Raw genomic sequence first — 17,614 nt, 5'->3', positions numbered from 1 at the left:
TATAGTGTTGTATTTGTTTTGTTTCCATTTATCACTGTTTGTACATCCAAATAGTGTATATTAGGGTTCCCAATTTCTAGCGTGAATTGCAAGCGTATATCTATGCCATTCAAGTACGCTAGAAAAGTATCCAAATCTTTCTTATCTCCTGACCATATTCCGAAGATATCGTCGATATAACGAACCCAAGTTTTCAAATATGGTTTCCATCTTGTCTTTTCCAGGATATTTTTACTTTCGAATTGGTACATGAAGCAGTTCGCATAGGCTGGCACCATGATTGCCCCCATGGCTGTTCCAGATATTTGTCTGTAATACTTGTGATCGTACTCGAAGCAAGAATGCGTAGGTATTAACTTTAGTAGAATCATAAGAAACTCTTTGTTTGCTCCAATCTGTCCCGTTTGGAGCAAGAGGGTCTGAACTGCCTCTTGACCCTGATCATGGGGAATGCTCGTGTAAAGACATACGACATCGATGGTAAACAGAATGTCTTGTTCTTCTAGTTCAATCTGGTTTAGTATTTGTAAAAAATTAGTAGTGTCCTTAACAAATGTGGAACACGCTTGAACGATGGGTTGCAAAAAATAATCTATGTATGTGCCCAGGGGTTGTAGGATACTCTCTGTTGCAGCCACTATCGGTCTTCCTGGGGGTTTCTCCATTCGTATGTGTATTTTGGGAAGAATATACAAATGTGGGATCTTGGGGTGAACAAATATGATTTGGTTTTTTCTGTAATCCAATGATTTTCCAATGCTTCATCCAAAAGTAATCATAACTCGTTCTTTATCCCCAGGGTGGGTTTGTGTGTTAATACAGCGTACGTCTTATTGTCGGCCAATTGTCTTAAGCATTCGTTGTGATACTCTTCAGTGTCTTGTATTACAATGGCGCCACCTTTGTCTGCCGGCCGAATTGTAATAGAATCGTCCATAAACAAGCTTTTAATTAGTGAAAGTTCTCCTCTGTTTAAGTTATATTTGTTAGGATTTTTAAATTGAATCTGAGATAAATCCTTCATCACCATTTTTTCAAAACTGTCTATGGCTGGTACATGTAGTGGTGCACAAACAGTACTTTTAGGTTTAAATTCCATGTATTCTCCTGTTGTCTCAGGAACTGGTGCATTTGCTGTTTCTGCAAAGTAAGCCTTGAGTTTAAGTTTGCGTATTAATTTGTATACCTCAATTTTGGTCTGAAACTTATTTGTGCTATGAGTCGGCACAAATTTCAAGCCTTTCTCTAATGTTCAAATTTCTTGACTCAAAAGAATTTTTTTAGACAAATTTACTACTAATTTCGACTCGTTTGCTGCCTGGTTTGCACTCCTTGGTATTTTTTTCTTCCCTCTCCTTGTCCTCTTCCTCTTTGCTCTAAAAAAACACCTGTAACTGGATTTGAAGGTTGGAATTGTCTTCTATCTGTTCCTGAGCCACTTGCTGTCTGGGAATGTGTAGATGTGGCCCACGTTGCCTATATGTGCCGGTGGGGGTTGACATGTATATAATGTGAAAGGATACCCTGGCAGATGCATCATTTATAGAACCCTAGCTTAGCATTTTACTTCACGCCATGGTGTACACATGCCTTTCCTCAAAGGGCCAACATCGTGCTTGGTCTACTTGTGATTATGAGAGATAGAGAAGCATCCCCATGTAGCTGCAAGGGGGTCAGGGCTGGTTATGAATGACTCTTATCTTGGGGAATACAGACATCATTATTTCCTTCTCTGGGCAATAGACCTATGTGAGCTCTTTCTACTGCCACAGCTATCCCATTATGCTCCTTCTGTTACCCTGGGAGACACATTCATTCCTTCTCTGGGCAATATGTCTAGGTGAGCTCTTTCTACTGCCACAGCTATCCCACTATGCTCCTTCTGTTACCCTGGGAGACACATTCATTCCTTCTCTGGGCAATAGATCTATATGAGCTCTTTCTACTGCCGCAGCTATCCCACTGTGTTCCTTCTGTTACCCTGGGAGATGCATTCATTCCTTCTCTGGGCAATAGATCTATGTGAGCTCTTTTTACTGCCACAACTATCCCACTATGCTCCTTCTGTTACCCTGGGAGACACATTAATTCCTTCTCTGTGCAATAAATCTATGTGAGCTCTTTCTACTGCCAAAGCTATCCCACTATGCTCCTTTTGTTACCCTGGGAGACAAATTCATTCTTTCTCTGGGCAATAGATCTATGTGAGCTCTTTCTACTGCCGCAGCTATCCCACTATGTCCCTTCTGTTACCCTGGGAGACACATTCTTTCCTTCTCTGGGCAATAGATCTATGTGAGCTATTTCTACTGCCACAGCTATCCCACTATGCTCCTTCTGTTACCCTGGGAGACACATTCTTTCCTTCTCTGGGCAATATATCTATGTGAGCTCTTGCTACTGCCACAGCTATCCCTCTATGCTCCTTCTGTTACCCTGGGAGACACATTAATTCCTTCTCTGGGCAATACATCTATGTGAGCTCTTTCTACTGCCACAGCTATCCCACTATGCTCCTTCTGGAAGACACATTAATTCCTTCTCTGGGCAATAAATCTATGTGAGCTCTTTCTACTGCCAAAGCTATCCCACTATGCTCCTTTTGTTACCCTGGGAGACACATTCATTCTTTCTCTGGGCAATAGATCTATGTGAGCTCTTTCTACTGCCGCAGCTATCCCACTATGTCCCTTCTGTTACCCTGGGAGACACATTCTTTCCTTCTCTGGGCAATATATCTAGGTGAGCTCTTGCTACTGCCACAGCTATCCCTCTATGCTCCTTCTGTTACCCTGGGAGACACATTCATTCCTTCTCTGGGCAATAGATCTATGTGATCTCTTTCTACTGCGGCAGCTATCCCACTATGCTCCTTCTGTTATCCTGGGAGACACATTCTTTTACAAATGAGCCTTCCCAGGCATACATTTTTGCAAATTCATTTTTCTTTAAATGATGGGTGGGCTATGTTACAGGGATGCCATTTATGGGTCACCAGGGGTCGCAACTGTGACCCCTGAGGTCTCCCTTGCTACCCCTGTGGTCTTCCTTGCTACCCCTGAAAAAAAGAATTCCACAGGGTTCCACAAGTCTAACACTTTCAGCAGTGACCCTAAATAAGAAAGAATAGGAATTACGAATTATTTGTCTTTCTGGAATTCTACACAATAATGTATAGACTCATTAAAGGTTGCTTTCAGGCACACTTCAGGGGGTGATTCACTGATTTAGTCTGCTCTTAAACACTTCAACTCAGCATTTCATACTTCTGAGGTCGATAAATGAGTACCAATACAGGTTGGGTGATATTGTATGTATATTTGTTCTATAGAAAGCTCTTAAGCGTAAGTGCTATATAATAAGACATCATTATCATTTGGCCATGGATGTCTGCTTGCATTCACAATAATTTGGTAATATGGGCCTATACACTGATCCTAATGATACATATGGTGATCCATTTTTGTATGAAATGCATATCACATTATAGTGATATCGTAACCATATTTTTCATAGTGTACTTAGGAACAATGCTACGTGATGCCACTTCCTGTTTTGTCAAGTGATGAAAGGTCATGTTCCATCACTTTCCGTGATATCACTTAGGGGTGGGCTCAAATGACATCACTTCCTGTGATGTCATTAGAGGTCAAGGATCATGTGATGTCACTTCCGCTACCCCTGGCATTTTGGTGAAAGGACGTCCCTGGCTATGTAGTGTTGTTGTGTTTGGTTCAGTTATGCCACTGCAGCACACAGAGGTCTTGTGGCAATTTGGGGCCGGCATGCCCAGGCTTTGCTTATTTAACGCAGTGAAGCAACTTGCATCAGAGGGTCCAATCCGCCATATACAACCTCGCAACACACCATTGTCTTCAGGATTCGCCTTGTGGCACTTGGTTGCAGTCTGGACCGTTGTCATATTTTCTCTGTAGTCTACTGCTTGTTTTCGGTAGTGATTCCAATACTAGTGCTAGGTTGTGCTCCTTTCCCCTAGATTTGTTCTTATCCCAAGTTACTGGATAATTCACGAGGAACTGTTTCTTAGCTTCACAGTTCCTGCATCCTAACAGCTTGGCACGGCCCGCTACCATGCTTGGGATTATTTTCACTTTAGTTCTGTTCTTTTAGGCCTCTGGGGTGTCTTCCCCCTTTTTGTATAATGTCACTAAACCATTCAAGAGGGAATGCATCTTCTTTTCATAGGCCTTTTTTCCTAACAACTTGGCACAGTCTGCTACCAAGCGTAGGACTCCTTTTGTCAGTCAAACGGTTCTTGACTCTCTTACTCTCAATCTCTTATGTGGGTGCGGGTCCCAGTCTCACAATACTTTGCACGGCTTGGTTCACTCTGCTGCCAAGCAAGTGATCTCTTGGTCTGCCTCTTTTCTTCTGACAGGGTCCCAGATCATCCTTGCTTTAAACTTTGGTTTCTCATATGGGTGCAGGTCTCAAACTTGCACTGTTGTGCTGTATCCACTTGGATCCCTCGCCATCTTTTTTAAAAAAATGCCCCTCTACCCCCACCTAAACTATTTCCCTTAGCCCACACCGATATTTTTCTAAATCTCCCCTAAATTGGGAAAATAATCGCTAAAATGATGTAGTAATTTTTATGGTAAATATTTCTGCGGATACACTGCCAAGTATACTCTCTCTCGTTTTCTTTAGGGTCCCAGACCCTTTCTTTCATCAGGGTGCCAGACCCTCTTTCTCTAGGGTGCGGGTCCCAGACTCACACTGTTGCACTGTATCCTCTTGGCTCACTCTCCTGCCAAGTATACAACTCTGTTTCGATTTCTTCAGGGTCCCAGCCCCTTTCCTACCAATTCCTGGGCTCTCCCTGTTGCTCCCCCGGACCTCTCACAGCTCCCGGGCAACCCACGTACCTGTTTGCTTCCTTCTTTGAGGTACCAGTGATTCTTGGACAGCTGTATCCCTTCTTGAGGCTGCAGCAGCATTCGGGCATCCAACAGGGTCTGCAATTGCTCTGCAGGCTGATGCCTTGCGCGTTCTGTCTCTTACACGCGTTGTCTCGCATCAGCTGATTCAGTGTACGGCTCCCAGGATTCCTCTTCAGGGGACGGCTCTCTCTCCCTCGCATCTCTCCTGCACTTCTGATTGAGCTGGAGGCTGAACCTGGACCTTGTTCGAACGCCTGTGTATGGTTAAAATATTGTTTTGGGCCAATCACTGGTCTTTGGAAACTACACTGCAAGCTTGGTTCCTCACGAGTGATCCTTGTACTCCCAGCCATCTTCTTTGTCCCAGTACCAGAGTTAAAGCTATATGTAGAATACTTTGCATGATCTGGTTTTTCAGTGTCATGATATAGATTTGATTGACGGAGAAGGGATGACATCCTCAGATTGGTCACACCCTCCACAACTCTCAGCCTCCTCTCTGTCTATTGGGGAATTGTGTTCTGTGGCATTCCAGTTTGAGCGGATCACTAACGAGGTAGTCTGGGTGGCCTGTAAAAAGATCAAATCTGCCTCCCCGGGGATTCCATTCCTCTTCGGGTTATTAAGACAATCGTGACTACAGTGATTCTAGCGTTTACTGCAACCCTCCAGCATTCTTTTTCTACTGGTATAATCTTATCAGAGCTTAAGCATGCTCTGATTACCCCTTTACTTAAGAAACTACATCTGGAGGCCTGCTAGGATGAGTAACTATCGACCAATTTCGGTCCTTCTGTTTCTTATGAAACTCATGGAAGCAATAGTTGTGCCCGTTCTGGTTCGTACCATCCTCTCCTGCACACTTTTCAATCTGGGTTTAGACCCCTGATGGCAACTGAATTAGTTATGATCTCAGTCCATGATGATTGATTTATTGCAGGACCGCAGGGAGGTTGGGGTGTTGATTCTTCTCGACCTCTCCGCAGCATTCGCCACAATCGATCATGACATTTTCCTCCAGGGATTGGAAAATGTGGGCTTTTTAGGTATGGTACTTAAATGTTTCTCGTCTTTCCTGACTCTGCATACTCAATCGGGGTACCTCCCCGTTTTCAGTCACCACCGGTGGTTCTTTCATGTGGTGCCCCTCAGGGATCCTCTCTGTCCCCGCTCTTGTTTAATCTCTATTTTCAGCCCCTGGCAGATCTTATTTTCAAACATGGGATCTGTTTTTACACATAGGCCCATGACAGACAGTTGCTTTTTCACCTGAACTCTCTCCGGTCAGACCCTCCTGAAAGGTTTTGAGATTGCTTATCTGCAATTGACACCTGGAAGGCCAAAAATTGCTTGAAGTTAAACAGAGACAAAACAGAGATTTTGATGATTGGCTCTGATTCTACCAACACGCTCCTGACTCCGGATGTTTGGCCTGACTCGCTGGGACCATGAACTAAATCCAGTATTTCAGTTAAGAGACTAGTTACTAAACTGATGCTACCCATTTCCAGGGAGGTGGAGGTGGCTGGAGTATGTGGCTCTAGCTTCCTTAAGTAGAACATTCTGAGGAAGACTCTGGGCCTCATTACAGTTGTGGCGGTCTGGAAATAAAGGTGCCGGGTCGAACCGTACCGGCACCCGTTACGGACTGTCATACTACAACTCTGCAGGCGGGGGTGTAGTGCCCAGTAGGTCTGACCTGCCGGGCATAACGGTATCCGCCTGCAGAGTTTTCACAGAAGCAACAGCCCCATTATCAACGGTGGCAGTCATTCCATGACCCCATTCCCACAGAGCTCTATGGGACTCCATGGGATTGGGGACAAACATTTTCCAGCACCTGACTTCCCGATCCGCCGAACTTGTAATGTCCCGGTGGTACCGGGAAGTCAGGGGCCAGATCTGGTGTTACGAGGATGGCGGCAACCCGCCGGTAGCACCAGCGGGTTTCTGCCATCCTTGTAATGAGGCCGACTGCCTCTTCTCCCCTCGGATCTCCAGCCTAGGTGGGTGACTGCATTGATTATGGGTTCTTTAGACTACTGCAATGGTATATATCTTGGGCAACCTGAGTCCTTGATCCACCGTTTGCAGCTTTTGCAAAACGCTGCAGCACATCTTGCATACAGAGCTACAAGAATGTCTCATTCCTCTGGTCTGCTGGATCCCTGTATTGAAGTGTATTGAATTTAGGACACTTTGTGCTGTGCACCGAGCAATCCATCAAGCGGGAGCTGAATATCTACAAGCAAAAGAATATTCCTTCTAGCCAATTGCTCTCTGCCTCTCTCAATCTGTTGATGGTTCATAGATATCGTAGGGCCAGGACTGGAGGACAGTCTTTTTCTCTGCTGGCGCCTACTCTTTGGAATGCTCTTCCTCCTCAACTGCGTGAGATCGCAGATCTTCTTAAGTTCTGTAGAGCGCTTAAGACTTATTTGTTTTGGGTATGCTTGTCTTTTGGCGACCCTGGTGAGCTGTCCTTTCCAGTTTACTCCCGTTGTTAGTGACTTGATGCCATTGGGCCATCGATCGGGCTCTGTACATTTTCTTTTATTGACAGACTTGACAACAGAATACATTAGTACTATCCAGGGAGGATCGAGGAGGATTTAGAGTTGGAGAAGGGGTTGAATATGGTAAAGCAGGGTGATAGCATGTTCTGTGATGATGGTCGCCCCCAAATCCACAGGGGGTATACCAGCACCAGGAGTACTATTGTATTGTGGAAGCACCACCCTGGCCCCATGGCAAGAGTCTCCCCCCAGGGAAGAAGGGACGACATCCTCAGATTCGTCACACCCCACTGCAATATTCACCCCTTTTTACTTGCCCATCTACTTATGCTCTGGTTGACATGCACTTGACGACAGCTGACCAGGAATGCGTGAGTTCACTTTCCTCCCCCAAAGTCAGAATGCTTCTGCGGGGGACACACTTCATAAGACCATCTAGAGCAATGGCTCATTCCGTTCCTGGGAATATCTGAAGATGTTGTTTCCCGTCCTTATGAAGCACTCCACATCCCTATTGGATCTCATTCAGCAAGGGGTGATACACTTCTGTACAATACACAGGAGGTCCGTGGAATCCTCTGAATTCTGCTCCTTGAAATTGTGGTCTGTTGTCTGAATTAAGGGTTGAAGCAGTCAGTGAGATGCAGAAAAGCTTTCCAGGACTGGAATCACAACATTGCCACTGTGGACAAAATATGCTCCACCTCTGGAAATCTTGAATGCTTCTCATTGATTACTAGAACGTGTTGGTCATTTAGCATGTTGTGGAAATCCATGCTTATAGCTTGCCATGACCAGTCACTCTGCACCAGTAATTAACCTTCCCCTCCTCTCATTCCCTCTCCTTCCCTCGACTCTTCCCTATGATCCTCTGCCTTCCCCTTCCCCTCCCTCATTTTCACCCTTATACCCCTTCTGTTTCCCTCCTCCTTCCCTTCCTCACCCCTCCCTCTTCCCTCACAGATTAATTGCTCTACTTACTGTTTTATTGGTTTGATTCATGATTGTAAATTGCTTCTACTGTTATAATGTTCTATGTATTCTGTTGTTGTAATGTAAAGCGCTTTGGATTAAAGTGCTATATAAACACAATAAATACAAATACAAATTAAATAATGGGAAATCTTCAAACACTATTGACATTCAATAACGTTATGGTTTGGACCACAACCTCTGGTCGTATGATCGTCTCACTGGACTCTCAATACTCAATACTATTGCTGGATATTTACCTGCTTGGCTGTTGCACCTAACCCTTTCCCTTACTTTCGCCCTTACCTGCACATGCATGTAACTAGGCTTCTAAGGTTCAGTACTTCACACCCCTCCCACTCCCATCCCTTCTCCCCCTTTTCTCTTGGTGCCTTTACTTTATAATACTATAAATGGAGAACATATCATTTGGTGGCTGGCAAAGGAAGCCTGATCCCAGCAGGAAGATGCCAGTCTAGGAGAGAAGAGCTGTTACTTTCCCTTGGAAAATACTGCACACTTGCCGCAGAAGGCACCGCCTTGGGCCCTAAATCCCATGGCCATTTCAGTGGGCAGAACATGGCAGCTTGGTCCACTACCATTTGCCCAAGACTAAGGACCGTTCTCAGATTTTACAAAGTTATATGGATAAATGTTCCCAATAATGCCAATAGAAACACATTAGCCCAGGAATCACTATCACCGTGGTCACAGTAACCAGGGATACAGAGAGCAGCATTGCAGAATTTGTCAGAGGAATCATCGTGGCTGGGTCCTTCTAAAAGGACAATGGCCATGGGCTTTGCAAACCTGTACAAACTTGGTTTCATCATTGGTTTGATATGCAGAATGGTCAGGCGGGAGAAGTCATGCAGACCCACACGTGCAAGCCTGGAACCATGATGTCCATGTACACCAAAAAGCATCACCCTGAGCAAGCTTTTCCCTCCAGTACTACTAGTGATGGAGGCATGTCTTATGGCAGTGTCTTAATGGAAAGGAGAGCCAAGGTGGCCGATGGCCTTATGCACACCATCAGGAAAACCATGTGGAGCCACATGAACCAGCATATTGAAACACAGGGACCCAATATTCATGCTTGCTTCAAGGAAGGACATAGATGGGCAGCATTATCTCATTTTGTTCCCCACAGGCTGAGCCATGCACATATAAAAGCTCCCCAGAACTGAAAGGAGTGTGAGTGTTAGAGAATGGATTTTGAGTGAGATAGGAGGCAGGTCAGTGTGGTGGAACGGTGGTGGAGTACCAAGAGAGGCAGAGACAGAGGGGAGGTGGCAGAACAGAACACGGAGGAAAGAAAGTGAGAGAAGGATTAGGGGGAAGAGCAGCACCAGAAGGAGGGGAATGGAAACATCAGAAGAGGTTGGTAAACATCAGGATGTGCTTGAACAAACTAATAAGATAGAGGCAGAGAAAGAGAGTGGAGGAGGTGGAGAATCATCAGGAGTTGCTGGAAAACACTAATAAGAGAGAGGCAGAGAAAGAGAGTGGAGGAGGTGGAGAATCATCAGGAGGTGCTGGGAAACTCTAATAAGAGAGAGGCAGAGAAAGAGAGTGGACGAGGTGGAGAATCATCAGGAGGTGCTGGAAAACACTAATAAGATAGAGGCAGAGAAAGAGTGTGGAGAGCTAGTGAAACGAGCTGAAGCAGAGGAGAGGGAGTTGGAGGAATGAATGAGAGAAGTGGAGGTGAAGATAGCCTACAAGGTAAGGAGCAGGAGACCAGTACATTGGAAAGGAGTGGAAATTTGTCAACTGAGGTAAAAGTAGAAGCTGCAAGAAGGTTGTGAATAGGAAATCCAAAAGGGAAGTCGAAGAGGTCCTGAATGTTGCAGGTCATCAAGGATGAAACATAGGAGAGGATACCAGCAGGCAAATATTTAAAAAGATCAAGGGAGGTCAGGGAAAGGAGGAAGAGCCTGAGACAAGGTGGAACCCGCTGGTTGGGGAACCAACCACCCCAGTGCAGATGGATATTGTGACAGAGTTTTCCAATGGCACAAGGGAAGGCCAATCCTTGCGGTCCAATGGCTTAAGGAAGTCTGGTCTTAAACGGTTAGGACCTGTAGACTTGGCCTACAGCCCAGGGTTTGTATAGAACACAACTTGTGGAAACTGTTACCAAGAAGAGCTACATCTTGCCAAGTGCAATGAAGTGGCAACTAGCCAGAAAAGGACTGGGACTGACTTTACTTTGACTTTGGTGCTTAAGCAAGATAACTTATTGTTTCTTTAAGTGCCCGGTTCCCCTAACTTTCAATCCATATTAAGCCCATGGCATATTAATTTGAGTGAGTCTGGGGAAGTAACCCTGCAACTAGAGGGCAACAAAATCTGTGTTAGAAGGCTCCTGAAGAGAGTCAAGACGTGTTCAGGTGGCTATATCCATCAGACTGAGAGTGAACCAAGAAGTAAGATGGGTGTTATATCCCTTTGATAGGCCCTTTCACCAATTAGTGCATCATCCTGACACACTGCGCTTATACCATGTCTCCCTTCTTCTGGACGCTCGATCATAGTTCCATTCGGCAGGTGGGAACTATGCCTGAGAGAATGTCTTCCTTCTTCTGGACGCTGGATTATAGCTCCAATCGGCAGGTGGGATTTGTGCCTGAGAGAATGTCTACCTTCTTCTGGATGCTCGCTCATAGTTCCAATCGGCAGGTGTGAACCGTGCCCGAGAAAATATCTCCCTTCTTCGGGACACTGGATTATAGTTCCAATCGGCAGGTGGGAACTGTGCCTGAGAGAATGGTTCCCTTCTTCTGGACGCTGGATTATAGTTCCAATCGGCAGAAGGGAACTGTGCCTGAGAGAATGTCTCCCTTCTTCTGGATGCTGGATTATAGTTCCAATCGGCAGGTGGGAACTGTGCCTGAGAGAATGTCTCCCTTCTTCTGGACACCGGATTATAGTTCCAATCGGCAGGTGGGAACTGTGCCTGAGAGTATGTCTCCCTTCTTCTGGACGCTGCATTATAGTTCCAATCGGCAGGTGGGATCTGTGCCTCAGAGAATGTCTCCCTTCTTCTGGACGCTGGATCATAATTCCAATCGGCAGGTGGGAACTGTGCCTGAGAGAATGTCTCTCTTCTTCTGGATGCTGGTTTACAGTTCCAATCGGCAGGTGGGAACTGTGCCTGAGAGAATGGTTCCCTTCTTCTGGACGCTGGATTATAGTTCCAATCGGCAGAAGGGAACTGTGCCTGAGAGAATGTCTCCCTTCTTCTGGATGCTGGATTATAGTTCCAATCGGCAGGTGGGAACTGTGCCTGAGAGTATGTCTCCCTTCTTCTGGACGCTGCATTATAGTTCCAATCGGCAGGTGGGATCTGTGCCTGAGAGAATTACTCCTTTCGTCTGGACACTGGATTATACATCCAATTGGCTGGTGGGAACTGTGCCTGAGAGAATGTCTCCCTTCTTCTGGACACCGGATTATAGTTCCACTTTCCTCTCACCCACCATCATTGTGTCCCACATATCCTGCATCACCACAGGAACGTGGGATATCAGGAGTGTTGTTTGAAGGCAGGCATGCAGCATAGCCTTGCTGCTTGCTCCAAGTGTGACCATCTTCCTGCATCTCCTCTGTCACCCCTTCTGTTGCACTTCAAGATCCCATACACTTTCCTCTCACCCACCACCACTGTGTCCTACATACCCCCACCCATCATCATAGGAAAGTAGGTTATCATGAGTGCTGATTGAAGGCAGGCATGCAGCCGAGCCTTGCTGCTTGCTCCAGGCGTGACCCATCTTCCTGCATCTCCTCTGTCACCCCTTCTATTGCACTTCACAGTCTCATACACTTTCTTCTCACCCACCATCACTGTGTCCCACATACCCCCACCCATCATCATAGGAAAGTAGGTTATAATGAGTGCTGATTGAAGGCAGGCATGCAGCCGAGCCTTGCTGCTTGCTCCAGGCGTGACCCATCTTCCTGCATCTCCTCTGTCACCCCTTCTATTGCACTTCACAGTCTCATACACTTTCTTCTCACCTACCTCCAGCTCTCTTCGCTTCTTTTGTTCCTTGGCGGGTAGTTTCATCTGATGTTCCAGTCCAGATTTTAGATGTTCAAGATGCGTCTGAAGAATTTTCTAGAAGTGAAAAATGAAAAGTTAAAAGGGAGCATTTTGGTTTAGCTCAAGAAAGCAATTCCTGTTTGCAAAGTGAAAGAAATGCTCTCGGATTATTTGCATGCGGTGCTCCGAGCCATGCCAGTAGGCTCCCTGCAAGCCATTGGCGCTTATTTCCATTTTAATGCGCGCAGGTTCTGCTGGTAGATTCTTTGCAGGACACTGGGGCTTCCCTCCAGTCTGATTTCTGCCAATCACGTGCTTATATTGACCACCGGCCATTGGAGCTTACCTGCATACAGAGATTTACCGGTGAGCACCGCCCAACTCCACATCAGACGGCAAACAACATATGTAAAACTACATGGCACGCCTTCAAATCCTAAACTACTGCTTTTAGAAACGAAAGCATGCGCTTGAGTGATGTACAGAGGGTTGTCGGTGGGAGAGTGCTTGTGGATCACAAAGGGAGAGGTACTTACATTGCACGCTTTAGATGAGTTGAACATAGGACATCAGTCAGTGGCGTAGCACAAAATCTGGGGACCCACTAGATTACCACGCTTGCGCAATACGCACGAATGAGCTGCTGCAGGAGTACACCGCACATTTTACTAGAAGGATATATATATATATATATATGTGTGTTTTAAAACATTATACAGCACACTCTCTGGGGCAAATTGGCTAGAAAGCCAGAGAGTTTGCAATTGTTTTGTAGGGTAACACCAATCCAAAAATCCAATACAATAATGCTCTCATTAATGCAATGCTTTGCCACTCAAAATGTCATGCCAGAATGAAAACATGTCCAATTGGCTTCACATTATTGACCACTCTAGACCCGTAGTAACATATTATAGTAAAGCACTTCAGGCCACATTTAGGCATACCTAGACTGGATGCATCAAAATGTCAGTCGAAGCAATAACCCTTATTATGGTTGTTTTATCACAGATGCCCAGAAAAATAGACAATGCCAGAGTAAGAAAGGGCTAGACTGGCAGCACCCAAATGCCATTCTAGCCATGTAATTACACTTAGCAGGACTGTTTTACCAGAGATGTCCAGTTGAAAAAAAAAGTCAAGCCAAACTAAGAAATGACTAGACTGGCTGCACCAAAATGCCTCTCTTGCCACTAACACCACATATCTTGCCTGCTTACTGGAGATGGATTACCATTACAATTTATCACACAAGCCCCGGCCTCCAACCTCCACCCCAACCCCCAAAATAGGCACCTCGACCCAGAATTACCTCCACGTCCCTCTTCCTTGTCCCAGTGCTTATGTATGAGGCACCTTGCCTAATAGGTAAGTACTAGGACAAGGAAGAGTCAGGCTAGTAGTGATGAAGATTACAGGCAGCTAAGCCAGGCATTACCTCCAGGTCCTGCTACCTCACCCCAGTGCTTGTGTATGAGGCAAAGTGCCTCATACACAAGAACTGGGATGAGGAAGAATGGGACTTTGAGTAATGAAGATTACCAATAAAAAATCATGGCATTAAACACTAGCAGTGGCACAACACCATTCATCTGACAAGGCTTCAGTCCTCTCCCCCACCCCCTGAAATGTTGGGCTATGTTGGCTTGACTTGGCTGACCTACAAAGCCGCTGCCAGACAGAACAGGACACAGATGTTAAACAGTGCCTGGCTTTCGCTGTTAACAAAGGCCCGGCAATTACTAACGTAAAGCATTTCACTGTTAGGTATTAGGCAGTTGAAATAGTGATGTGGGTTTAGTACTTGCATGCTAGGGGAGTGATTGCAAGGGTAGAGAGGGGACAGGAGACAGCTCATTCTCACAGAATTCCAAACTGCGTGCTTTCAGACTTAAAGGGGAGAGTAAACTGCTTCTAACATTGAAGCTGCACTAGAATAGTATCATTAGAATGCATAAAGAAGTTAGATGCCCCCACACAAATAAGGTCACCCCTCCCCCACCACCCGTGAAGTTAACGCCTCTCCCAACATTTGAAGGGTTAGCCCCCCCGAAATGTAGCCTCTGAACACAAGCACACACACCATTCATCATACACACAGACGCACATACACGCACATGGAGCCACCCATACATTTAAGTGTGTACCCTTTCACCATACAGGCACACCCAGGCATCCACCCACACATTTAAGTGTGCATCCTTTCACCATACACTCACATCCAAGCAGCTACCCATACATTTTAGTCTGCACCCTTTCACCATACACTCACACACGCACATCCAGCCACCCATACATTTGTGTGTACACCTGTACCGCGAGAGCGAGATACCCCTGACCGGCCCATAGAGTCAGAGCTTGCTCTGTAGTACTTTTTAAGATGAGATAGCTACAACACCAATCAATAAGGACAACTCAATGGTTTGACAAAGGGGAGTCCTTTTAATGACAAGTACAAAAAACGGGGAATGATGGAAATCAACAGTGATGCGATAGCCCGTCTCGCTTCAACTCCCAACAACTTCATGCAAACAGTAACAGTTATACCCAAACCTTGTCATCATTGACGTGTAATACTCAAAAGTTTGTCATGCAATTCTATTGGTTGGAAAAGGTAACTTAAATATAGGTGCTATATCTATATATGGTAACAGAGTGTGAGGATTGGATAAACATCATTAGGTGGGCGTCCAAGCCCTTCCCTCAAAAATGACTACGGTGGACGTCACTAAAAGTACGACATCCCATTGGTTCTACTATCTATAGGACCCTAAATTATTTGGTCCACTATGATTGGGCTGGCTTCAACCCCATGCATAAATATCCACTTTAATTAGCAGCATGCAGAATGGTCAACTAGGTGCAGGATGCCCCAAGATTCACCCAGCCTCCCTTCCATCAATCAGTACTTTAGTGCTATGTGTCAATTAGTTGGCTGTGGTCGTCCTCGAAACTGTAGCTTCTTGTCAGGAAAAGTTATGGTATCTTCTGCTCGGGAGATAGCCAGGCGTAGGTGCCTCATCTCGCTTGTCTGGTCACATGCTAGCACACCATGAATCTGCTTGGTTTTCCTTCTATTTGTGCATTTAATTCTTTACTCAGCTTGCCACCTGCCTGGGCCTCCTTATCTCGACCTTCACGGTGCAGGCTGCTCTGTTCTTAAGTTTTGATTCTCTGAAGCTACTGTCCGCCTCCCTTTCTTGGTCTGACCTCGACTTCTCAGGCATGAGCTGCACTTGCTGAGTTTCGATTCCGCCGTCTTTTCTTGTTTTTGCTGGAATACAAATCCTGTTCTGTTTGACCCTTAGTAACCTGGGTTAATTTTGCTTTTCTGTAAAGTGGACTCGCACTTATATAGTGTTCTTTGTGGAGGTAGATATATAGATGGCGTTGCCGCTCTATTCCTCTACTAAGCATAGCAAGCCGCACTGTTTTCTTAGCTTCTTGCCGTTACAAGCATATGTACAGGCGTTAGCTGGTTGAATATCTTCATCCTGCTTACGGCTTAAGTTTCTTTATATTTCAACATTGTCTCTCCTTCTAAGTTTATGATGTCCTTATTCATGACATTTCGTCTCTGTGTGTCATCTTTTGATTATCATTTCTTTCATTTGTGCATCTGTCTGGGCCCTCGTGACGTCACCATTTGTCTTCAATTAAGGCCTGTTGAGTTTCTTCTGGGACATTGTTTAAGCAATCTTCATTTCGTGTCATTTGCTGGTAGGGTTTTCTCAATGGATACCTTACTGCCCATGATTGTCTGGTTATTGGCACTTTAATAGGTATTGCTCTTCCTATGGGCACTGGGCAGAGTCCTAATGCGGCACTCTGCTGGTTTATTTGCTCATCATACGTCACATATCTCGGTGTGAACGTTCCTGGCACTTCAAAATGGGCAGCTGGAGTGCAGGCTATATTTGGGACCTCCTCAATACTCCCCCCTCTGGTCGGTTCATCAACCACTTCTGCTTCCTCTTTTGGATTCATCTTACTTGGTTCTTCTGTATCCATTTCTTCTTTGTCTTCTGGGTTTGTACATGATGGTTTGAAGGAATCTCTCTTTGGAGTCCATATTTTTATCACTCCTATCAGGCTTCCTGCTGTTTTTACATGTTCATCTTTGTTCCATGTCATTAGCTGACATTGTCCATTTGGGCTACAATAGATCCATTTTCCTTCATAATGTATGCGTTTCCTTGGATAAAGAAACTTTGTACCTTCTGGCGCATGTTCGCTGGCCTTCACAAAGTCTCTTATTTCATTGTCAGTTGGATCTCTGGACTTCCATCCTGGTTTGACATCAATCATGATCTTCATCCCTATGGCTTTCTTTGCAGTTTTCTGGCATTGCAAGATTATTATCTTGATAACACAAAACCCTAGTAATATCATCACTAGCAGGGCTTCTAGGAACTTGAATGCATCCACCATCCATTGCGTAACCCATGAAAACAGTGATCCAAACTAGCTGTCATCATCAACTTCGTCGGTTTCATTGATCATCTGGTTCTGCAGGTTTGTCAGCATACCTGTAGCTTCTGTTAAAGTTCCATTTTCCTGGTCGTGAGAAGGTATAAATGTGCAACATGAATCTCCAATTTTTGCACAAACTTCTCCATCCATAGCTGTGATCATGTCAAGTACATATCTGTTCTGGGGAGTCATCAGTCGGATGGCTCTTAACTCTTCCTTGATCGCGTTGAATCCTTTTATTGTCGAGTTGATGGTTTGCAGTAACTCCCATCTGGTTATCTGCAACCATTTAGTATTTGCTTCAACTTGGAATCTTGGCATGAGGATTGTTGTGAACACTGATGAGGTATGGCTGAACAGCCTGTGTTCATATGGGATTGCATGAAATGCTTCTTCGGATTTGGCAGAGAAATAATTTTCTCTCTTCACTCGGGTTGTCAGTTCCACAGATCTCTTCTTCCTCAGGTGAGCATCTGCTTTCGGAAACTATCAATATTCAAGTCATTTTTCGGGATCACTAGTGCTGGAACATGGACATTCACTATTGTGCATATGCCTCCCCAGTTTTTTGGCAATCTGATGTATGCTTTGGATCCACATGCCCAATAATGATCCATAATTACTGCAGTCCCATGAGTCATTCCTGGAGCCTCAAAAATTCGTCCGCAGTTCTGATTCTCTCCCATCTTCCTTGTGCC

At 45.2% G+C, this 17,614-nt stretch overlaps 1 protein-coding gene across 1 annotated transcript in view; it reads right to left on the bottom strand.

Annotated features, from left to right (window-relative positions):
* Positions 1-17,614, bottom strand: part of LOC138489558 (E3 ubiquitin-protein ligase TRIM39-like) — a 456,265-nt gene that overhangs the window by 359,821 nt on the left and 78,830 nt on the right. Inside the window, exon 3 of the mRNA XM_069617283.1 lies at positions 12,423-12,518. Coding sequence (XP_069473384.1) covers positions 12,423-12,518 — 96 coding nt within the window. The remainder of the gene's footprint in view (positions 1-12,422; positions 12,519-17,614) is intronic.

Source organism: Ambystoma mexicanum, chromosome 9, assembly GCF_040938575.1.
Source record: "Ambystoma mexicanum isolate Mex_15411 chromosome 9, UKY_AmexF1_1, whole genome shotgun sequence".
NCBI classification, from domain to species: Eukaryota; Metazoa; Chordata; class Amphibia; order Caudata; family Ambystomatidae; genus Ambystoma; species Ambystoma mexicanum.
This window is presented reverse-complemented; position numbering and strand designations above follow the sequence as displayed.